Here is a 25,378-nt window from a genome sequence, read left to right as displayed (position 1 = left end):
GTAGAGTTAGAAGTAAACACTAGGAAAGTTCCACTGGCTACAGGGTTTCCTAATCAGCCAGAGTCTTGAACAGGAGGAGCATGGATTTGAGAGACAGCCACTTCTGAAATCTGGAGATTACAGGCTCACCATCTCTGAAGTGGGGACCACCTCCAACATTCACAGAGATGCAGGCACTTAGGCAGCACAAGGGTTATCAGGTTGTTGCAAGTTCCCCAAAGACACTGGGGACAGAAGGGAAAGGGGAACAATTAAGAGGAAGATGAGCTGAATGAACTTTGTGGCTCTCCTCTGTTCACTTCTCATTCATATTTCACTACCTGGCCCTGTGGTGTCAGTATCCACACATTCCAGCAATTACTACATCAGAAATTAGATTAGACAGATAGGAGTCCAAGAGCTTGGGGAATTTATAACAAAGAATTTGGGTGCCCTGTTGAATTTTAACACATTCTTTAGCATTTCTTATGGAAATGCATTAAGAGCAAAGGAACAAAGCCTGGGAAAGGAATGGTTGTACCTGGGCTTACCACACCACAGCAGATACACTTCTGGGAAGAAACAGAGTAATGTAGATAAAATAAATCATATGCCTTTCCTGGATAATTGCTTAACCTCTCTCTTGCTGTTAAAGAGCCTCCCTTTTCTGCATCCAGATCAAGACTATCTTCCTCTACCTTCCTTCCTTGCATTTGTAGACTTCACCCACACCACACAAGAAATAGCTGCTGGGTGACTCCTCAGAGCCAGGAGGCTAGGCCAGAGGACAACTTGCCTTCAAAGACATTCAGAGTGGGGCAATGCACCTTGTATAGGGCAGGTTTCCTATCCTGGGAATTCCCACTCCTGCTTTTATCACAAGAAATGCATGTAGATCTGGGGGACTCCAGAAATATCTTCTACTTTCTGAAATAAGGTATTCCTGGTCTACCACAGGACACATCCCCAGGCCCCTTTCAGTCTTTGCCCTCTTTCTTAGAAGCCAACCAGCGATGTCTGCAAGAAACTGGACAGAAGCCACTCACACATCTCAGAAAGTTACTCTTAGGCCTCGGTCATGAGCAGGACTCCAAGGAGACAAGTCTCAGCACTGGCAGGGAGCAGAAGACAACCGATCTTCAGCAACATAATACACATTATTCCTATTAAGAAGGAAAACAAGACTCAACGGCTGGTGGAATAATGGATGACATCTCAATGCCTGCATGAGTTTTTTTAGGCAGTTCTTTTCTTTGCTGTTTGGTGTGTCACTGTCTGATGTAACACATAATTGCACACGCATGCACTTCATGAAAGCGTTAATGATCCAGCTTTGCTTCCTTTTCAGAACTGTTTATGCTCCATCTGGGTCTCTGCAGATGTGCCAGACCAGAACAGGGAACAGAACAGGGAACAACACAGCTTTAGAAACAATACAAGTGGGAATCCATTGAAGAAAAAATTCTGCAGGGCTTCCACAACAATAAAGGACCAAATGCCCAGACAACAGCCAGTCTGCTTTGTTTGGTATGGTATGGTTTGGTATGTCCAGTATTGCCTCTCCTCCGCTTGCCTGTCTGTCATTTCCACCCAAAGATGAGTTCTCTAATGAGAGGCCTTGACATCCCATCCCCACCCCTCCTCCCATGATCTCAGAACATTGCCCCTTCATAAACTGACTGTACTGGGTTTACGTGGCAAGGTTTTGGTAGCAGGGGGTTGCAGGGGTGGCTTCTGTGATGACACCAGAAGCTGCCCCCATGTCAGACAGAGCCAGCTCCAGATGGCTCCAAAACGGACCCATTGCTGGCCAAAGCTGAGCCCATCAGTGATACTGGTGGTGCCTCTGTGATAACATATTCAAGAAAAGGTAAAAAATGCTGCGCAGCAGCTGTGAGAGAGGAGTGAGAAAATGGGAGAGAAACAGCCCTGCAGATACCAAGGTCAGAGAAGAAGGACGGAGGAGGCGATCCAGGTGCCGTAGGAGAGATTCCCCTGCAGCCTATGGAAAAAACCATGGTGAAGCAAGTTGTTCCCCTGCAACCCATAGAGGACCCCAGTAGTGCAGATATCCACCCTACAGCCCATGGAGGACCCCACACTGGAGCAGGTGGACATGCTCTGAAGGAAGCTGCAGCCTGTGGAGAGACCATACTGGAGCAGGCTCCTGGTAGGAGCTATGGCCTGTGGAGAGAAGCCCATGCAGGAGCAGGTTTTCTGGCAGGAACTGTAGGCTGTGGGGGGCCCACACTGGAGCAGTTTGTTCCTGAAGGAGTGTACCCCGTGGAAACGACTCATGCTGGAGCAGTTCTTGAAAAACTGCAGTGTATGGGAAGGACTCACGTTGGAGAAGTTCATGAAGGACTGTATCCCATGGGAGGGACCCCACACTGGAGCAGGGGAACAGCATGAGGAGGAAAGAGCAGCAGAGATGAAGTGTTATGAACTGACCACAAACCCCCAGTCCCTATCCACCTGCATTGCTCGGGGAGGGGAGGAGGTAGACGTCATGAGTTGAGCCTGGGAAGAAGCAGAAGTGGGAGCAAGGTGGTTTTAGTTTTGTTTTTATTTCTCAATATCCTACTCTCTTATTAACTGGCAATAAATTAAATTAACTTTCCCCAAGTCAAGTTTTGCCCGTGACAGTAATTGCTGAGTGATCTCCCTGTCGTTATCTCAGTCCATGAGCTTTTTCATCATATTTTCTCCCCCTGTCCTGCTGAAGAGAGGGAGTGAGAGAGCAACTTGGTGGGCACCTGGTGGCCAGCCAAGGTCAACCCACCACACTGACACACAGAAAAGAACTGACATCACTGTCCTCGTCATGGTGCCATTCTGCAAGGTGACACACAGGACTGTGACTTCAGAGAAACAGCAGAGGTGTGGAGGGCAAGGCTGTAAGGTCATGCTTAACCAGCCAATGTCCAAAATCAAACCTCTGAGCCCACTTAAACAAGCCATGTGTCCTCTGAAATTACACCTACCTCTTGAAGACAAACAAATTGCTGTAGAACAGAAAGGCCATGGGTGGCTAGAGCATGAACGGCAAAGGTATATTCTCCCCAAACCTGACAAGGTATATTGAGGTTTTAAAAGACACGTGCCAAACCACTGAAATTTCTCTATCCATCATTCTAGAGAGCCAGAGAGATCTAGATTACTTTGTAGAGCCCAGAGTTAAAGAGCTACACTTCAGTCATTGTGGGCACAAAACAGACAGTGCTGGGAGCAAAGAGAGGCAATGGGGTGGCCAAAGACAGAGATGCCCAGCTCTGAACAATGCCTCTCCTCTGCAAGTTGCAGGGTATGCTTTCCTTCACTGGCCATCCCCACTGGCCAGGCATGCATGTAGATATCATCATCTCCATTTGGGGACAGCAGTATCACAAGTTGCTCACGTTTCCCTGATTTTTGCAGAGCAGGGGGGCATGCACTTCTTTCTACTGCACGAAGCTGTGAAGATGCCCCATCTCCCGCTGCCTGCAGGGTGGTGATTCAGCAAGGCCAAGAGCAGCAGAGCGCAGGTTTTCTGGGGATGGTGCCTCTCCACAGGAGCGCTGGGACTGGAGTTCACTGGAATCCTGGACTCCAGATTCAGCAGCTTCCTATCTGAGCCTGCTAGCGAGGGGCTAATTAATGCTCTCTGGGGGCGTGCTCCAGATGGAAGGGGAAAGTGAGAGACAGGCAGCCAGACAGGCCAACGCTTCAGACATCTGAGCCAGTTGGGCTCCGTGGGCAGAGCTTTCCACCTGCCGCTTTCCCCAGCGAGTCTTGCCTGCCCTGCAGCGTCACGCCAGGAGAACCTGAGACAGCAAAGTTCTGGTGTCCATGCAGTTCCCTTGTTGCAATGCATTGATCGGAACTCTCTTAAAGAAAGTGGCCTGGATATCCGAGACACCTATTGATTGCTCCATCGGCTCTCTTCCTGCCCTGATCCTCATTCACTCAGCATTGCCTGAATAACCTGCACTTCTGTGTTAGGGGCAGTCTCCTCAGATCTTAAAGGGCTACATTCACAGTTGTTTGCCTAGCTGCAGCCCATGTAGGGAGGAGAGAAGATGCCTGGTGACCCTCATATGCGCTCCCCAAGGGGAGGGACCAAGTGTCTCCTGCAGCATCAAGCTGAGCATTTCAAGCGTAAGGCAGAAGCTTGAAGTCATGCTTACCTGTTTTTGCCATCTTTGAATACTGGTGCCTTCTGCCTGAAGAACAGGCTTACACTACACGCCCAGCGGGCAGGAGGTGGTATGTACATCATGTATGACAACAAGAACCAGGGAAATCTTTCCTCCCTCAATGAGAAGAAATCATGAAGCCCTTAATTAAGTACTAATGGAATATCATACTCTTCTTCTTCAAAGGAAGGACAGTTTTTTTACCCAGAAATGTTCCCACTAAATTACCAGCCCAGTGCTAAGGACATGAAGGAGAAACCTGTCAAGAGAAGAACTGGTTTCTAGATCTCACCTTTAACCACAAGCCTGTTTTTCCCCAAACTCCTGGTAATCAAGCAGGAGAAAGAACCTGGCTTAGCAACCTTCTGCCATGGATGAACCCAAGGAAGAAGAGAGAGGTACTCCAAGGCAAAGTAGGAACTATTGAAAGGAAAATAATCATAGCTCAAGTATCAAGACACATCTTGTCCTAATGAGTGCTTGAAGACTGCAGAATAGGCTCTCTGGGGAAACCAAGACATCAGGGATTTTTAAAAACAGTTAAACTGCTAGAAATGTACAGCTGGGAATGCTCCTGCCCTGGCAGAGAAAAGGGATGGATGAGCTAATAGGATGACAGATCAGAGATGGAAAAGACCAATGAACCTTTTCTAATCCAAAATCCCTTGTCAATTCTGCATTTTTGAGCAAGTAAAACAATTATGGATTTGTTCTTTCCAGAAACTCCTGGCTCTGTGGAGACCAAAGACTGTAAAACCATTTTTCTCCCTTTTTGGACTTTGCTTTTAAAGATGTGTATTGATTGAATTCTGTATACTAATACTTTGTGCTTCCACCAGGCTTCACATAAAGTTAACTAGTTGGTCCTCACAATCCTTTTGCAAAGCAAAGCAGTATGACCCGTATTTCTCAGCTCGGGAAACTGAGCAAAAGAAAGAGAAAAAAAGATGCCTGCCCAACATCACTTGACCACTCTGTGTTAGGACACAGGAGTCCTATTTGCAGATTGCTAGGATAGTGTCCTCTGCTCCTCTTGATATTGCCATGTGTTCTTGCATCCCATTACTATCAATAAATCTATATACTGTATATTCCACAGCTCTAAATATTATGGGCAGGATCACAGATACACTAACATCAATAGCAAACCATCCTTCCCCAGTGGCTTTAATGATGCCGAATCAATCCCTATATGAATAACTAAATACACTCCAGCACAAAAGCAGCCTTAGAGTCAAATTTCAGTTTACTACCATAAGTAGTATCCCATGGGGTTCAGGAGTTCAGGCACAGCATGGTTCAAGTGAACCTACATTGCTTTCCAGCCTAACTCTGGTCTGGAAGCAGTTAACTGTTTTCACACAACTTGGAGCCTAAGCCACAAAACCCTTCACAGGACCCTGCTCTGGACTGTGTTGAACTCCCAGAATTGGAAGCAGAGGATGCCCTGGCCACAGAGTCAGACATGCCAGCGCTGGCTCCTGTGACTCTGCTCCCCCAGCTGCCAGCTCTGAGAGGCTCAACTGCTCGGATGCAGGGCAGCACAGACACAGGCAGCCAGCGAGCCTGGACCCATGCTGCTGCTCTGCAGTGACTGGAGCCACATCAGGCTTTTAAGGTTGTTTTATGGCATTCATATGAGCAGGCTAGAGCACATTACCAATCTGTGCTCCCACTAAAGCCAGTATCACTAGTGTGGATTGGCGTGTGGGTAAGGGGATATATCCCCTCCCTGACCTACCCATGCAGAGAAGCAGGTTTCCAGTGGTCCCTCTCTAACTCCAAAAGTAGGTGCCTCCCTCCCAGCAGTGGATCAAGATCCTCGAGTCTACCACCTCCACACCTAGGTCAGGGAGGGCCAGACTACACTACACTACAAGTCTGCACGTCCTCCCCTTGGTAACTGGTGTGCTCTAGCAGGTAGATATTTAACCACAGAAACGACACATCCATCAAAGAACAGAACAGGGTTTAACATCTAATCTACATTCTTAACAACACTGGCTGCCATCAACTTGCCTCTCAAGAAATGAGAGTGCCCTAGTGCAAAGCAATACACGCTCAAATGACGTTGTACAATTCATCACCAATGCTGTGATGGTATGACCTGGAAGCAAGCTGCGTGCTGGCATCTTGGCTCCAAAATACAGAACTTGCACAGGCCACAGCCAGCTGCTGTCCCTTGTGGTTAAACTGAGGGGACCGTGCTCTGCCAGGTGCAGCAATGCAGAGGGTTACATGCAACGCTTCTCCTTCCTTCCCCCTCCTCCCTTCACTGCCTCACAGTCAATCCATAAGAATGTGTTTAATTGCCACTGAATTCCCTGTGGTTCACCTTGAATGGACAAGGATTGGGGAGGGGGATGGGGGGAGAAAAAGCAGCACGAGAGAGAAGCTGAACACTGCTCAGAGAGCGCTGAACAGATCAATAGGCTGAGCACAACGCAGGTTGAGCATGCAGGGTAGGGGACCCACAGCTCCCAGGCAAACCTGTGCCATCTTCAGAAATTCTCCTGAGTGGGAATATGGGCCGACCTTCATTGCACACTGTGCCATAGCTCTGCATTAACTCCATCCTTCCCTTACAAAGCCCAGCCAACCCAGTCATGATCATGCAAGAGCCTCTCTCCCCAACACTGCAAAATGACCTGGGGGGCAAGAAGAGCAACACTTTCCAGCCTGGGTTCCTTTGGGAAAGGAAACGGTCTGGCACAGCCAGTCTTCAGTTATTTGTCAAATTTGCAAATGCTAGAAGTAATATCCTAACATGAGGGTGCTGACTAGAACCACTCTCCTCTCTGGACTGCCCTCTTGGTCATTGGCCATCCTGAGTCTTACAAAGCCTGTAAAAAGATACCTTTGGAAAGCCAGAGAGGGCAAGTGTGTAGTTAGCCTAGGACATCCTGCAAGGCCTGGAGTCCCAGGTGCTGTTGGGACAGAGAACAATTCTCAGTCTGACTCTGTCTTACCTTCTTTTAGCATCCCCACTTTGAGGCATTTCATGAAGCGACAGGCCTGACAGGACTTGCGCCTCCGTTTCGTGATCTCACATTCATTGGTGGCCGGGCAGCTGTATTCAATATTCCCTGCAATCAAACACAGAGATGGTCACCCAGGAACCACATTCTCCCCACTGATCCAGGGACAGGCTGTAGTGCCCAGATATTCCCACCACCACCAGTCTCTATATGCTGTATGTTTGCTCACTCATTTGCACACACACATACTCTGAGACCACAGCCAGCTGATCATGGCTCTTAGAGGACCCAGCACTACTTATCAGAACACATTTCAGAAAAAAGCAATACTGCTATAAGTATTGGGAGAAACCTGTCCATCCAAGGGGCTGACTGCAATGCTGGGCTTTCTGGCACGTGTCCTCCAGGCACATCATCATCCCTTGCGCTGCATCCCTTATAACCTGGCCTGTTCCCTGAAGTTCGGGGCTGAGAGTGGGAGCAGTTTAGACATTAGCAACATTCCCCTTGCTGCCAGTCTTGCGCCACGTCTGTGGGATGGACGTCACCTGTCCTTTCTTGCCTTGCTTGGGGGACCAGGGAGCTCAGAGATGGCATTTCCTCATTTGCTTCCTCCTGCCAGCTGGCATACTACAGGTAGCAGGGATGCAGTAGGTCTGGATTGACAAAGGTGGGCAAGATGTCCTGTAAAATGAACACAGGCTCTCTGTGCAAATCTTTCCAGTTTTACCTTATTAGTCCTCGTGCACCTGCCTCTCATCCCTCTGCACAGAGCATCAGTATTTCTTTCCTCATTCCCTTTCATTTATGATCACCTTGCAACACCACCTCCAAGACAAAACAGGGAAAGAAGCATCCCAAATTTGTTTCTGGTCACATCGTATTTTACCATAAGCCAAGAATGTAACTGAAACATGGATGCGAGGGTCTGATATGAGGATGTAAGTGGAATTATGCCGGATCACAGTGTACTGCAACAATTATTTAGTCCTAGAAGACAATAAACAGAAACGGCTGTCTCCATCCTGCCATTCACTTTGGAGGTGATGTTTCTGAAGAGGGCTATTCAATGTTTACTGTGGAGCAGGACTGGAAATCTAAGCTTGACAGTGATGCATTGACAATGACAATACATTTAAGGCAGTCTAGCTACTAAGTAAATCAGGCAGCTCTGAAAAGGATTTCTAAGCTCTACAGTCAGTTCAGAAGAATGGAAAAGTTGGTTTGGTGGTTTAGAGCAGGAAATTGAGATTCAGGAGTTCAGTCAGAGCTGTAGGGAGGAGTGTAGGTAAGAGCTGAGAGAACACACAGTATGGACTTCATATACCATCAGATTAGAAGTAGAGCTTACAATTTAGTAGCACTGGGACAGCACTTGATTTTTGTTCCTACTTCTGCAATGGATTTCTATGTTCTTGTGTAAGACCCTTCCTTCTTCTAAATGAATACCAACAATCTGATACATACCAATCTCTGGGGGTGGTGATTAGACCTTGGGGCTAACTAAGCAGTTGGAAAGCCCATTGGTAATCTGAGTGGAAATACAGAGCACAGATTCCAAAGGAGGAAAGCACCATTCGATTTATCTCACTATGCTTGGTCCGTGCTGGGTGAAACCTGAGGAGCACACAACCTCCAAAGCCTAAAGGTGATCTGCCTGCTAGTTATAAACCTTCTACCTCTTGCCTTTTGTTTTGTCACAAGACTTGCAACTTGCCCCTAAGCTCCAGCCCACCCACCCCATTCTTCACCATTGCTCATCTGCTCCCAAAATGCAGTTTGTCTGCAGGAGCAGAGTGTGCTGCACAAGTTGCTTCTATTTAGACTGTATTTCGTCATTGTGCAGCACCTGAATTTCAATAGCCAGCAATGTATCAAGGTTCTCAGAGAGCTGGAAATTGAGATTCAGGCTTGATCTCAAGTTAATAACCAAACTCCTGCTCTAGAAACAGAGCTCCAGTACATTACAGACCCATGAGTATGGAGGCCCTGACCTCATGATCAGATACTTGCTGTGCCCCACACAGGAAGGAACAGAGCAGGAACAAATCTGGGATAAAACTCAAACACAGTCTCACTTTGGAAGGTTTTGCCTTAGTTTCAATACCCACCTTTCTCACCAAAGCCAGGACCAGAGTTCTGGAGAGATGTAAGATTTCATGTTTTGTGGTCCCAAGGCCAAAAATTTGCTCCCTAACACAGAGACACTACACCAAGGGCACTGAGCCCTTATAGCAGCAGGAGGCAGTGACAGCCCTCATCTGGCAGCTCAAGGTCCCTCTACACTGTGTCAAGCAGATCCCCCAGCTTCCCCATGCCTCCAGCCCATGGACCCCTTGACAAGCAAAGTACTGGAAATGGTCTACAAAACCTACATCACAACTAGATGTGATAGTGTCAGAGTAGGTACTGGTTACCATATACACACTGTATGTACAGCTTGAATAAGCAGTTCTCAAAGGCACTTCTGTATGGGGATCATGACTGTTAAAGGAGCAGAGCCAGAGGAAGGTGGGCACTGGGCAAGCTCCCCTTCCTGGACAGCAAAGCAGTGGCCACCATGTAGTGCAGCAGCCATGTGGTTTGCTGGTAAGCACAGGTGAAAAAATACACCCAGCACTAGTGGGACATCCCATTCAGCATGCCTTATTGCCCTCAAATTGAACACAGGCTCGTGTGCCCCTTCCACACACTGTACCCAGTCTAAAGGAAGAAAGCACCAGCAGCTGTATCTTACAGCCCTCTCAACACTAGAGGTGAGGCCCACTGTACCGCCTTCACACAAGACAATGCTGCCAAAGTAAATGGAGCTTTATTTCAGGCCCCAAAACATGCTCTGTGCTGCACAGATTGAGAGCTACAGCTGGGGGCAATACCTGCCATTATTGAAGGAAACAGGGACATCACCAGGGAAGGCACAATCAGCATTACCCAAGCAAAACTCGTCCAAGAAAAACTATTGTCTCCAAAACTTTAACAAAGTTCTCTGACTTTTTTTTTTTTTGTGTCTCAATTTCTTTTATGGGTCCTGAGGCTGGCTGCCAGCACAGTGAGCTGCTCACAGCTCCCTGTAATTTCTGTAAGTGCCCTGTGATAAAGTGATGAGATTAACTCATCGAAATTCCAGCAGCCTCCCAGTGGCTGGCGGTCACACCACCAGCCCGGCTGCCGGCACAGGGGGCTCGGAGAGAGTTTCCCCTTCACTGCAGCAGCTGGGGGTGCTGCAAGGCCCTGCAGAAGAGCATCACCCCACAAAGGTGCACATGGACAAGTCTGTATGGAAGTATAAAATTTGAGTCAAGACTCTGTGTGTCATGAACTGTAGATTATTTGACCCAGAAGGAAAGGGCAGAAAATGGGATAATCTAATAGACAAGCCCTTGCTTTGAACTGTTGCTTATTAGAAGAGATTTCCTTGACTTAGACAACATTTACATTTGATCTGAAAATACTGCTAGGACCTCACCGATGCCATGGCACAAGATTTACCTAAAAAATTGCTTCAAAAAATCAAGTGGTGGGTGGCCAGATCAGAGTTTGGATTTGTTCTAAGCCTTCATACGTGGCCTTGGAGGGCAAATCACTTCCTCTCTGTGTCCTAGTTTGCTCGTCTGCAAAATTAAACAAGCACCAAACCTACCTTCTGGGGAGATCGTGAGTCTTGATTCATTAAGGTCTAACTGCACTTTGAAGCCTTCAGATGAGAGATGCTAAGAAACAGCCAAGGACTATTAAAGTGATAGATCATGTTTTTTATGCTGGAGAACTGCAAAATTACCCTATTTTCTGCAAAATTAGACCTTTGACTGTTAAACAGTTTGGAACATAATTTCCAGTGCACACATAATAGGAGCACCTGAAAATTGCACACCAGAGCTTGGTCATTCAAGAGATCCCATAGTCACCATACCTATCTGGAAGGGGAGGGACTGGAAAGAGGATAATGCCTCCCTGAGCTTGGGGAGCGCAGTAAAGTCCCACCCAGCTCTTGCTTAAGTTATAGATGGAGCTCCTCAGGGGAGTTGAGCTCAGAATTAGTACAGCACTGAGAGCACAAGATGCTCCCTGCTTACTGATCCTGCCTTTCTATAAAGCTTTTCTACAAGGAAACTCAGGAGAGATTAGACAGAAGTAGCCAAGAAAGTCTTTAAAGCTTTTCATTTTCAGCTTCTGTTTTCTGAAGAAAACCCCTCATCTCTCCTCTTTTTCTGGTTTCTTCTTCATTGCTTTTCACCATTCTTTCCCTCTCCTCTCCCTTCCTTGCATACTCTGTCCTGCTCTGCACTGCTGCACACAGACCTCTCATCTCTTTATTTGGGTGACTCAGAGGACCAGATGACTGCAGCTCTCCCTGAATTTCAGGTAAAAACCCAGATTCAGACCTATCTGCTATTAAGTTCCAAATTCCATTCATTCAAGTCATGTCTTTCACCCTAGTGATTTGACACAGCATGCTGCAGTTGTGACCAATGGTGTGGTGCCACTCTCTGTCGGTCCCCTGGGGCCAGAGGGCTGAGAGCAGGAATTCCCAGGGAAATCCATCTCATAGGTGCCTCAGCTCATGCATTTGTTTCCTTTTATCCCAATTCTTGTAACAATTATTACACTGACCCCACGGGTTTTTTTTGGTTGGTTGGTTGGGGTTTTTTTTGTTTTGGTTTTTGTTTGTTTGTTTTACAAGAACTGCTTGCAAAATACCGTAGCCTTAGGAAGGTCCCATCAGGCAGTCAGTATAATGCCTCCATGGTACAGCTATTCTGCATGACTGGGACAGTCTGCAGGAGAAAGCAACCTGACTTTTCAATAAGCCACTAGCTCTGCTGACACTTTCGTTTCAGTACCCACAAGCTTTTGTCCTGAATCCTTTTTATCTCTGATTCTGAAGGTAAACAGATCATTTGGGTGTCTCAGTGAAAAGGGACCTGAAAACTGTAAAAAGGCCCTTGGTGAGTGCAGTGGCCCTTGGAACCAGCAGTTCCTCTGCCCTCAGCAGGCACCAGTCTGACCTCCTGCACCAGGATGGGGAACACCGATAATATGCATGGAGTGGATTCTCTATTACCTTCCGCTTAAATTAGCCCTTCTAACTGAGGCATCATAGCCTGAGTCCTGGTGTGAGGAGAGGTACTTTGTGAAAATCAGAAGAAAATCTCTCCAATGGTCTACATGAGGTAAGAGGGGTGATTTTCCACCGTCCACTCCACATGAGAAGCAGCAGGCACGTTTCTGAGAAGGACAGAAGGATAGGACAGTGCCTGGCTGCCATGGCTGCTACTGTAGGGACACAAAACCTCCTTTCTGCATCTCACAGTCCCTTTGCTGATTCTGTGGATTGTAATGCTCTTCTGCTCAGGAAAATGAACAAACTCTCTCAACTGCTCCTCCCTTCCCAGGAGCCACTCTAACCACCGTAATGACAACCAGGAAGCCCTAGAAGACTACGGATTTTGTTACAAGCCTGTTATAAATCCTTGCAAGTCTTCTGAGCTGCATTATCCACATTTTAAGCCCCTTATTAGTGTAAGGGCATCCCAGCACAGCAGTTGTATTGCTACACTCACTGAGTTTGAAGCTTACAAGACTCAAGCAGGGAATCCACAGATGCAGGCACTTTGCCCAATACATAACCTGCCTATTCAGAAGACGATGCTAAATGTGTCTCTTCTCTCTGACTCTCCAGTAACCAGTTCTCCCCAATATCACTCCTTGCAAGTCCTGTTGTATCACCTTATGGGTATGAGTTCCAAACACACAATGAGATGATTCATGAAGATCCGAGAGGGAAATCTTAATTCAGATTTATTTTGGTGAGGTTTAAGCTTTTATTTTATATTAATGGGTCATTTTAGAAATAGCCTTAATTTTCACTATTTGAAGATGAAAAATAGATGAAGCGTAGTCATAGTCATGAATATGTTGAATAATAGAGGGCTCATATGGTTACACAGCACTGTTATTAGTTAATATTCAGAATAGGCAAAACTACCTACCAGTTGTAAGGACTGATGAACAAAAGATAATGACAATATATTTGATTGATATATAATGCTCTATCTACTAAGCAAACTATTAAAAGAAGGAATAGAGTAGAGTTAGATTAAGAATTTGTATCCCATAAGAAATCCAGCATTTGCCTTTGTCCTAAATTTGGATGAAAGGATTAGTTAGGATTTCCATGGAATAGAAATTCAAAAAGTTTTAATTCAGAAACATCCAAAACACATTATCTTTCGTGTAACAGGCCTGTTCCATTACATTCAACTAATATGAAATTCTTGGTTTCAAATCAGATCTCTCTTAAGCACCAGTAGCAGCACACTTCCACATGCCTGAAACTCAGATTGTCTCCTATCTTCACTAGATTGCACCTTCCACAATATTCACAAAGTCAGGTCATGCCTATGGCACATGTTTTTATGGAGGCCACTTGCATCATGGAGGTAAATGCAGACTGCCACTAGAATATAATGGAGACCCAAAGCACAGTTCCCACAAAGCAATACAATGACAGAGAAATAGCATTAAAATTTTGTCAGACAGCCTAGCTGACTGAAAATACTTCAAGTCAGTTCAGAATTTCTGACTCTGCCTCAAAGTGTGGGAGTCCAGCCCTGGGGTTCAAAATAACATGTTCAGAGAGAAAGGCCTGTAGCCCAGTGGCATGTGCCGTCATCTTGTCTCAGGTTTTTGCCTTTCCATCTCAAACATTGCCAGTGCTGCAAAGTGGAAATGACACACAGGTTTCCAGGCCTTGATCCTTCCCTTGGGCCATGTAACACAACATGAGAGAGGTCACAGGTGTGACTCCCCCATAACCTGTGGGACAGGTTAGGATGTGTTGTGTGATCGTGGCTTAGTTCAGCAAAACCAACTGCTCCAATTCGGCTTGAAGTGAATCAATGGTTTGGATTTTCCTGACTTCTTTTTTTCTTCTATCATCAAAATTTTCCTTGGGGAAATCTGACTTGGTAAAAATTCTGCTTTTCTTTGGAAAAATCCTACTGATGGAAACTCCCACATAGCTATAGTAGTGAGCTCAGAGATAATCAGCCATATCCATGCTGGCTTTCAGCCTATCTTCTCCCCATCACTTGAAAAGCAACAGCCCTCGTGCTGTCCAGGACAGCCTGGCCTCACCTGGCTAAGGAGGAAAGTGAGCTGCAGACCTGTCAGGCTCAAAGAAGCTCTGCAGCTTGGATGTCCGTTCTTCCCACTGCTGTGGCAGCAGCAGGGGGAGTGGAGAGGCTATTGCAAGATCCTCCTGCCTCAAGACATGCAGGTTTTACATGAGTTAATGTAGCTAAAAAAAACAACAGGCAGACTGGGTCATTTGTAGCAGAGGAGTGGGGTAGTTGGAGGGGGGACTTAGTGTGAAGCTCTGCTTCATGATCAGGGGTATCTAGATAAGGCTGCAGGAGTCTAATCATCCAGGACAGATTTAGAGCCATTTTATAGCAGCATGCGCACCTATTACTTAATAAAGTTACCAAACATAGGGCCACCAGATTAAGTACTCTCATAATAGCCATTAGTTTTTCATCTTTCAGTACTCAAGCAGAGAGAAATGAAGTGGCTGGTCCAAGACCACAAAAGCCTGATGATGAATTTACCTACTGCATCTCCTGAGAACCTGGGAAATCCTGGGGTCGTAGCTCCATCTCTGCGATCAAACCATTTAGTCAATGCCATTCCCAGATACCAGAATCATGGCAAGTCTTTTGATACTAGCAGGGAATGTAATTGTATAATATACACATCTGCATGCTTCCTGCACACCCTATATCGATGTTAGGCAGCCTGGATGGATATTTTCCCACTTCTTCAGTTAGATGCTTAATACATCTACTGAACGTAATAGAGTTACAGGATGAACACCTTTTGGAAATGCTTTTGGGACTCGCCATCTCTTTTACATGATCCTTAAACCCTTTTCCTCTGCATACCCAGGGCTATGCTTGGACATGACATGCACTGCAGCAGAGCCCTGGGAATGATGCATTTCCTTGACTCAACCAAACTCTGCAGCCCTGTTTGCTGCCCACTCCCCTGGGCTCAGCCTTTAGCTCCATAGCTGAAATTGCTCACCCTCGGGCACAGCACACTCGACTCTCCCACTCTTGGGAATAAAAGCATTTTGGTACCTTAGTTGCCAGCCCAAGCTGATGACAGGGTGAGAGAAATCTCCGCTTATTCCTTTCCCCCATCTGTTACACGTTAACAGGCAATCAGTTAGGGAACCACAGGGAGAATATGGCTGTGCTAGGGAGAGGGGGTTGGAAGGAAGTGCTCTCCCTTCTTGGGATTAAGTCAGCTGACATATCACCCAGGCTGATACAGGCTCTAGTTACTGCCACCCTGCATAATTTTCTTTTGATTTTCTCTGAAAACATTTCAAAAGTTGCTAGGTCTTTTTCTCTCTCTCCAGGTTAGGCCTCTCTTCTGCTCTGCCACAGAGATGCTCCAGTATCGCTCCCATGAGGGGTTAGTTTTTCAGTCTCTTCCTATATAAGGAGCCCCTAGGGCTTTGCCTTGGAGTACCACCCTGTCCCTCCTTTAGCACCTGAATGTGCCAAAAAGAAACCCTGGGAATGGGTCCAAGTGCTGGAGGAGGGACAGAGTCAGTACCGACAGTCAGAAGTCCAAGTAAAAGTTCACATTCAGTCACAGGAGATTCAGCAATGACAAATCACAGAAACCCTGCCAGGGAACAGACCAATGCCCTAGAGATGGCCATGTTTTCCACACAGCATAATAAAAGAGACAGTGGGGTAATACTGTGGAAATTATTATTTCCACAGCTGGATAATAGTAAGGAGAGACATCTAGAATCTAAGAAATGAAGCTAGAAATAGTGAATTCTGCAGAGACCTGGGCTGAACTGCACCCTGTACTGCTCTGTCCACTCCAGAGTTGAACATCCCCAGTGACAGAGTGTAATCGGGCCCATTCAATGAACAAAAATAAAATGAGTGCTCTCCCCACACGTGCATTTCTCTCATTTCACAGGAGACGAGGAAGCCTTGGTGTGGTGGATTGACCCCAGCCAACAGCCAAGTACACACACAGCTGCTTGCTCACTGGACATCTGTCCCCACCATGGTTGGGTAAACTCAATACACTTTCCACTGGAAGGTGAATGATCCTGTCCTTTTTCCAGTTAGACAGTGTAGGAAATAAAGGGAGTATCTGTACGTCCAGGCATGTTTGCTCACATGGGTCCTGCTTATGTAAGCACACCCAAGCATCCATGGATATTGGAGCGTGCCTGGATGCACTCCCGCTTTTGGCTATACTGTTGTTCCTGCGTGTGTGCACATCTGCAGCACACCTTTGGCAGTCAGGACACAGCCATACACCTCATATGTGAATTGTACATGCAGGAGCAATGCGCTGCAATTCATCTACACATACACGCACTGAGGTTTGCAAAATCACCTGAAGAATCATCCTTAGTAAGACTGACAAAAACTGGGTATCGCTATCTGCTTCAGTGCCTAAATTTTTTATCTTCAAAGAAGTTGCATCTTAATGAACAGGGTTGGTGGAGCTGGACAAGGAGGAACACAGGATTGACTCTCATCCAAGTGCCCTGTCCAGCCCTGTGGTGAGGTCTGTTATGGAGTCCATGGCCACAAATTAAGACTGGCAGGACAGAGTGAGAACCTCTCTACTCCTGTAATGCAGGAGCTTTCACCTCAAGGTGCAGACATCTCTAAGGAGATGCCATCTCTAGGCAGGGCATCCACTCTTCAAATGGGCCTTAAAACCACCTTTAGAGTGCAAAGCATTTCCTTTCCAGGCCTCACTTCACTAGCAGCCACATTATCAGGGTATCAATGCCACTAGCAGAGGCAGGAAGATCCACTAGGCCGGATACCCAGACCTGGTAGCCAGCCAGGCTAGGAACTTGGGAAAGGTTCCTACCACCACAAAGCCTAACTTCATGTCCAGGTTGATTTGGAAGGACCAGAGCTGGGCAGCAGGAGAGAGGAGGCATACAAAAGGATGGAGGATTAGGTGCATCACATTCACCCTTCCTTGCCCCCTTTTATAGGACATGGAAACACTGCAGTCTCAACAATGTCTGGGGCCGCCTCTTTTTTTCGCTATGGAGTGAATGTCTCAGTTTCCCTCCCTTCCCATCATACCTTGAATAGTCCTCTTGAAGAAGGCTTTGCACGCCTCACAGGAAGCCACGCCGTAGTGGTACCCAGAAGCAATGTCCCCGCACACCAGGCACAGCCGCTTGGGGATTGCATTGAGCATGTACTCGCACTTGGTGGGCGAGTCCTCCATGATGGCACTGGCGCAGTCGTCGTAACGTTTACGGCAGGACCCACTGCCAATCCCCGTGCCATTGAACATGGGTGGCGAGTCTAGGCCATTGGGGTGGCCACCCATGGTGATGCCGTAGCCACCGCTAGCATCGGAGGAGCCGCTCGGGCTGTGGTGGCTGATGGCGTCGATGCCAGAAGATGGGCTGGAGGGCTCGGTCTTGATGAAGGACCCACAGCTGGAGGAGAGGTGCCGCTCCTCCGTGGCCATTCTGCCAAGCAGCCTGCAGGGAGAGAGCAAAGGCACTCAGCGGCCTCCTGGCCAAACCCAGCTCCAGGTTGGTCAAAAGAGAGCCCTCCTTTTCCCACCTCAGTCCAACTCCAGTTGGCTCAGGCAGTTCAGCCCCCCCACCATGTACTTCTTCTTCAGGAATATCAGTACAACTCACTAAGAACAGCCCACCTACGCCCCACAAACTCACACTAGAATAAAGTCAAGGCTATTTGTGTAGATCACAATTTCAGGCTGTTCATAGGCTGCAGTGCTGGGAAGGGGCATCAGTTCTGATGAGGCACAATCTACCCAGAGCACAATCTACCCCTGGGACAGCAGAAAGAAATGAGCCTGTCTGTGGCAGGCCAGGTGAAAAAGATGTTTGGTTAGTTCAGGATGCGCTGCCCTGTCTCTAAGCAAAAAGTTCACTAGCAGACCCTGCAGGAAGGACCTGCTCAGATTGGATTTTCATTTGTAATACAGAAGTCTGAGTAATTTTCATGTTGGATTCCTTCCCCCCCACTTCACTATCATGACTAAAAGGGGAGCTTGGAAACTGAAGGAAAATATTCTGATCAAAAGTTTCCTCCAGCTTTTTCTTAAATCTTAATCTTTCTTCTGTTTACTAGTATAAGGCTTTTGCATGGAGAAACTTCTCTCAAATTCCCACTCCTTAGCGAGAGGGTTATGCTCTTAAGTATATGGAAAGGACTGCATCAATACCAAATTTGCAAGCTCTTCTTATTTATTGTAGTCACAGATAGTCTTACTCCTTACTTAAATGTTCAGGCTTTTTTTAGAACACTGCTAATTTTTATGATACCTTCAGCAATGAGTTCCAGGGATTACTTGTGTGGTGTATGAACAAACAAAAAAATCCCACTTTTATTTACCCATACTGTATTTGCAGCCTTTCAGGCTTCCTGAACATCTCCTGACTCTCCTTCTCAGGGAATGTACTTTTGCCATGTTCTCCTCATTCAGCTCTTCCTTATCTATATAAATGTTCTTCATGCAGAAGTTTTTGCAGACCTCTTATCTGCTTCATCATCCATCTCTGAACTTCCTCTAGTCTGGCTATTTCTGTTCAGTCCAGAAGAGAGTTCAATGAGCCAGCTCCTCAGCAGCATGAAACTGGCACTGCTCCATCACTTCTCCAGCTGAAGGTCTGGACAGTAGTCAAGACAATGGCACGCCATCAATTACCTACTGATGTTACCATATTTTGAATGTTATTTTCAGCCTATCTATTATATAACTCCTTACATTGTTTGCTTTTTTTTGCTCTTTAAAATCTAAATTGTTACCATTTCTTCAACAGAGAATATCAGCAAGTTACTTACTGCAATCCTCAGATCTTTTCCTGAGTTGCTACAGTTAATTTAGAATCCATTAAGATATATGAAAAATCAAATTAATGCCTTCTGGTGTGCAATGTTTTGCAATAGTCAACAGTGCATTTTATCTACCACTGTGCTGTCCATGCACCCAGCTTTATTAGGATCCTCTGGAGTTCTTCAGTCTTCCTTGATAATTTGATGTCATCTGCAGAGTCTCGTTGTTCACCCACTTCCCAGATCATTAACACATGGATCAAACACTGCAACACTGATCTTTGTGGGTGATTCGTGTTAACCTTTATCATGCTGAAAATTGACTTCTCTTTCTTTTCTGGGTAGGGTGTGTCTACCCTTTCTTTTCTGTCTGAGACTTTTTAATTGATAATAGTATTAACCTGAGAGGTTAAATTTTCCCTTCAGCAAGATAATTTGTCAAAGGCTTTTAAGAAAACCTAAATACATGCATTTTCATGATGATATGTCCAAAGAATTCTGACTGACTGGGGATGCTTGGCTTTTCTTTTTGGAAGCTCTGCTGGTTTAAAGTTACCATACCATGGTCATGTGGGTAATTTCTATTTCTATTTCAGTTTCAGCCTATTTACCTGGTATTTGTGGCAACTCCTTCTGCCAAGAGGTCAAACCCATCAGGGGACAGGACAAAACATTCTGTGATACAGCAAGGCTGGAGTGCACACATATATATATCACATCTGCGTGTCTGTTGATATGTATGTACATGTTTGATATGCAGCAACTTCACAGTCCTGCATCCTTATGATCTCATTTGACTGAAGTATCTCCTCATTTTCCCTTCTCTGTTTCATCCTCGATGTTTGACCTCATCTCCTATCTCTGGGATCGATCAGCCAAGTTTGTTATTTGGCAAGACTGTTGACCTTGAGAGTATGGGCAGGCATCTCACATTCCACGGCTGCTTTGCCTGGTGTTACTTGAGAGGAATCCAGTTTGGTCCCTCTCAGAGACAGCATGATGCATTGATGAATGCCCATGCTTTGCCTAGAGGGTCACACTGGACTAGAGGCCATGGAGCAGTTACAGAAATAATTGCTGCAGGTGCATTCATCTTTAATCCCACAGGGCACCTAGACAGATTGCAGATCTCTTGGTGTAATGCCAGCTGACTGTGTGGAGGAAGAAGAAGCTTTGCTAGCTGAGACCAGATCTTAGCATCTCACAGCAAAGCTAAAAGCTGCTGTGCTGGCCAGATTCTGAGAACCTGAGGTTTCTGAATTCTGGCCAGAACCTGAGAAGTGCATTTGTAGTAAAAACTTGAAGATCGCTGGGCACAATAACATGAGATTAGGGTCAAAATGGAAGGCAAAACCACCATAAAACACTGTTCTGCACTGAGGAACTCCACAGTAAAAGGAGTTGGAGTTGTAAGTTAAGGGCAGACAGAGGACAACACTATGAAAAAGGCATGACAAGGAGGTGAGATGTACTGTCAGAATCAGTCATCAGAGTTCAAATCCCAGCTTCTGTCTCTTAAAAAGCCCAAAATTCACAGAGGACCTCAAGAGGACCCACTGAGGTATTTCCCCCCACTGCAAAAAAAAAAAGAAAACAAAAAAAAGAGGGGAGATCAGTCTCCTAGGACCAACTCACTTCTCAACTCACAGCCTCAATTAAGCAGCCTTCCTCCCCAAGGCAGGCAAACAGTGACTGACGGCGAATCAAGGATAGCAACAAACCCCCTACATCCTTACAGCTGAAGATGCTCCTGTTCCCTTCCAGGAGACAGTAATACATATGGAGTTCTGCTTAGATGTGAATGCATGCTTTAGAGGCAAAAGTCCTGAACACCAAGACAGATCAAAGATCTTAGCTAAGGTGACTTAGCTAAGCCATTCCAGAGCTTGTGTTTTCTGGCCTCTGGAACAACTTGCATAGTTAACTATTGCTGGGCAGTACACACTGAGTTAAGCCTCACCAGGTCTGACTTTCTGCAAGTCTCATGGAGATCCTGTGGTGATTTTTAAACAGACTGAGAGTGTTCCCTGGCAATTAAATACAACATCTTGAACTTCATGAAGAACAGCTAAATGTTTTTGCAAAGAGTTCAAAGTGATGAACAGCCATTTTGCTCAGCTCTAGTTACCTTAATAGGAGTGTAAAAGGAGAGAGACTTGATCCAACTCTCCTCCGTGCTGGCACAGGAAACTCCGTTACTATTTCTGTGCCCATGTAACAGGCTTAGAGGTTCTAAACATTTCGTTCTTTTCACCTTTCCTCATCGTAGGTCATTCCCTCTAATCCATTTAACATCTTTGTGGCCCTTCTCTGGATTTGTTCCAACTTGCCTGGGTCTCTCTTGCAGCAAGGTGCCCCAAATCGCACAGTGCGATGCCACAGCACTACAGGAGAGAGTCACTCCAGAAAGCACACAGCCAGGCAGACATATGGACCAACTGAGCAGTAGCTTAGCCAGACATCAGGTTGCACATCAGCTCACTTCATTTGATAGCCACTGTCTCACTGGGACCTCTCTGAACATAAGCTGCTTTTGCCACCATGCTCTGCACAACATGAAATTTGGAGATTCTCCTTGTTCCAAAGTAGATCCAGTATCATCTTTAAACCACACACCGCTAATTGCCACTTGTTTTACCAAAGCCTGTTAATAATGCTCATTTTTTCAGCCTAGCTCTTCTTTTTTCTACTCTGATTTTTTTCTAGTATCTTTCACAGTTGTGTCAACTGTAAATTTGAGAACTATTCCTTTTACATTTTCCTCCAGATCACTAATGAATATTTAAAACCAAAACACTGCCCTTTTGGACACCACCTTTGCAGAAGGATAAAGAATGTCTCTAACCCTTCTGTTTACACTCTGTCAGCTAATCCATGATTCATTTCACAGGATTTGTATCAAAACCAATTTGATCTAATTTCCCTAATAAGATCTTGCACAGCTTTGTGTCAAAAGCCCATGCATGGTCCAGAGACAGTCTATCCCCTGCATTCCTTTTCCCCACTAATTATCTAATTGTATCAAGAAAGGTTATTGTCTGCTGTACTCCTGTTTCATAAACCCACTGCTGTTTATCACTAACAATGTTGTTAGCCTTTACATGCCTATAACTGCCCTCAGACAAGCATGCTCCGATCTCAGTGATTCTGGATGTAAATACACAGGTTTAGACCAAGTCGAGATTGTGCTTTAGGTTTTTATCCATTAGCATTATCTCCCTTGGGCAGTGATGTTTGGTTAATGTTACAAGTTTCTCCAATTCTTCTCTAGCCTTTCATCTTTTGCTATTTCTCTATAATGGCTGGATTGCTTATGAGTTCAACGCTCTCCTGAGAACAACAGCAATAATAAGAGAGGGAAAGACTGCTAGATGGACAGGACCAGAAAGGGACAAAAGATTAGTGTCATAGAATCAAGGCAGTAAATATTGCCCCCAATTTTTTTTTTCTTTTAAACTTAAAGGATTACAAGTTTGGGATCCATGCAGATAAGGCTATTTTATTGCATGTCCTTTGAGGTTATTTTTGCCAGAAATAGTAATTTGTAGCTATGTTCACCTCTTGACCCCACTTCTGGATATGAAAATTACTGGAATTCAGTACTCTTTATCTACAAGCCTTCACCTGACTCAAGAGAAAACACTCACACCTGCTTAGCAAGACAGCCAGAACAATATCGAGCTTTGTAACAGAAGGTAACTTTTCCGCACCAGAAGAATTCTCTATCAGCTAAAGGTATCCACAATTCAGTAACTTAATTCCACCTGAGCATCTAAGCGCTGAGGCAAACACAAGTATTTGATCCTGTACCTCCTCCATGCAGCACTCCCTATTCCAAACTGGATCAAGGAAAGTTCAGAGGCAACACTGCTGAGCTTCTCTAGTGGCTGATCCTCATTACATGATCTTCAATAGGAAAGGCAAGGACAGCTCAGTGCTATACTCCAGTTTCCTGGAGGAAGGTAAGGAATGGGCATCAGAAGTTCTGCCATGTAGGCCAGTCCCTTCACCAGTATTTTCTGATAAAAATCACACACTCACCAACCCAACATGTTGGAGATTTCCAACAGTAAGACTGAAATTGTCATTAAAATGAATGCTGAAACATAGCTGTAGGACTAGTATCAGCTGAGGGAAGGGGAGAGCAAGAGAACACTCAGGCCTTCCTCAGGCAAAACCTTCTCTATTCTGGGCACAAGGAGAAATGTAAAAGGTCAGAAATAGGCTTTTTTGGTTCTCACAGCTGGATGTGGATTCCAGACAGAATGAAATCTTGATTTTTTTAACGTCCTCTAAGATCTACCATAAAATTGAAAACCCCTGCAGGTGAGATGCCTGTACAGCTTGTAACTTCCAGGTGCCCTATGGCTGTGCTTATGGAACTGCACTTTAGTCCTGAAGTCCATGAATAGGGAGTCCTTACAGTAGATTCAAGCTTTACGAACAAAACCTGAGAAGACTGCCATTATAAACCTGCTCACTTCAGGCCCCAGCTTGTGACAAAAGCACACTTTGGATTGCACAGACATTTTTAAACCAACCATGAAAGACTAAAGAAGCTTTAATCTGCAGAAACACCAATGATTTAAACAGAGATAAAACATCCAACCTCTTCTTCAGTACAGGCCTATTTTTGCTATCAGTATTTGTTAGCCCAGATGATATAAACCTGCACTGCATGTGTAAGTGAGATGTGCATATCATGCCATGATGCCATTCAGGCAGCACAGACTTTGTGTCCTTTGTGGGCCACATGAGAGAGCTTTGCAACCCACAGCTGGCTGACAAACAATATAGATCAGCTTCTCAAACACTGGCTGCAACTCCAGTAACAAGCCAAATTTTGTCAGGTGTTTTTTTTTAGATACAGGAGACAGAAATAAATAATATTTTCCAAGTGGCAGGCTAGACATGACAGCTGCAATAACAGCCAGTGTAATTTTAGGTCACATATGCAAAGAGTTAATGTCATGGAGCTGAGATGCCCACACCTGTTGGGTGACCTGCTCTTACCATGGACAGCTCACACACATGCTCCCATCCCTGCTTCTCTGCTTCAAGAACACCCACCATGGTGCCAGGGAGGCAAGGGGTCAGCACACCCCTGGTTTCTCTTGCTCTTCTACTCAATATGGACTTCAAATGAGAGAGACATCATCTAGAGACACCTTGTCTTTACTGACAGCTCTTCTCCACACAACAGTCCAAGAATAATGGGATCTGTCAATATGGCACTTTACTCCTGTACAGTGGATAACTGTGGATAAGTCAGCCATACCAGCCACAGTCCAGGAAGCTTTTCTGGGCTTACTCTATCATACAGGAACATATCATGTTCCCAGGGCAAACTACATTTCTCTCTGGGGGTAGGCAAAAGCTTGGGTAGTACATGCATGATGGGCATGATCATAAACATAAACTATCAGTGCATAGGCTTTAGAGGTTTTTTGTTTAAATCACAGTATTTTGCATTGCTATAAAGAACAAGAGAGTCAGAACCTCAGATCAATCTAAATATTTTTCTCTGGAGAGCAAATATGATTTCTAAGAGTTCTGTCATGTTTGCTAGTGGCAGCTCCCTTTGGCTTGCGCGGGTTATGCTTCTATTCTGTAGAGTATGGCAAGCCCCAGACAGCCTGTTTGCAAGGCATTTGTCCATAATACACCCAAACAAATACTACATACTTGTCTTTGGAACAAACATAAACCATAGCTTAGCAAAAGGCTGATGAGCTTGCTCTCTAATTTGGAGTGGAAAGCATTGTGTGACTTCTACTCCACAGCATGAATACCAACCTGTAGTTCACAAACCTGGACTGCCAGGTTCTAACAAGGTAACAACTGTCAGCATTTTATTCTAAAAGAGCTACACCATCCTAATTCCAATTACAACCATTTTCTGTTGCTTTTGGCTTTGCTGGGCATCTGGACCTGGCTTATATTGTAAAAATGCATCACACTTGTCCTGTCTTTCACCCTTGCCCTGAAGAGAGATATACCTTTTTTTTTTATTTGCTTTATAATTTGACAGTGGGTCAGAAGAAAAACTTTTGAGTGAGGAGGCTGAAGAAGCTAAAATGAAAATATGCAAAGAAGCCAGCAAAATCCCACAGCTCCCCAACTGCAAGAGCCTATCCAGAGACCTGTCTCCAGGGGTCAGTTCCCCTGGTATTCCTTAAGAGAATTGGGTTGTATGAGATCTACTGAAGTGTGTTGCTGGATGAGACCAGTTCTGCCATGTAGACTGGAGGAACATATTCCTTGCACAGCAGGGGAGATGGAGGCCCAAGCTTGGCTCTTCTGCAAGCTAAGGAGATGGAGACAGCAAGTGCTCATATTCTGGCTCTTACACAAATAGCATTTG

General features: G+C 45.6%; 1 protein-coding gene across 3 annotated transcripts in view; it reads right to left on the bottom strand.

Moving 5' to 3' along the window:
- The window catches only part of ESRRB (estrogen related receptor beta), a 134,519-nt gene that overhangs the window by 26,426 nt on the left and 82,715 nt on the right, over nucleotides 1-25,378 (bottom strand). For all 3 annotated transcript variants that reach the window (XM_075503299.1, XM_075503298.1, XM_075503300.1), the window contains exons 2-3: nucleotides 17,281-17,690; nucleotides 7,124-7,240 (exon numbers count right to left, since the gene is read on the bottom strand). In XM_075503299.1, coding sequence (XP_075359414.1) covers nucleotides 7,124-7,240; nucleotides 17,281-17,690 — 527 coding nt within the window. The remainder of the gene's footprint in view (nucleotides 1-7,123; nucleotides 7,241-17,280; nucleotides 17,691-25,378) is intronic.

Source organism: Mycteria americana, chromosome 5 (assembly GCF_035582795.1).
Source record: "Mycteria americana isolate JAX WOST 10 ecotype Jacksonville Zoo and Gardens chromosome 5, USCA_MyAme_1.0, whole genome shotgun sequence".
Taxonomy (NCBI): Eukaryota; Metazoa; Chordata; class Aves; order Ciconiiformes; family Ciconiidae; genus Mycteria; species Mycteria americana.
Note: the sequence above shows the minus strand (reverse complement) of the source record. Positions and strands in the feature narration are given on the sequence as shown.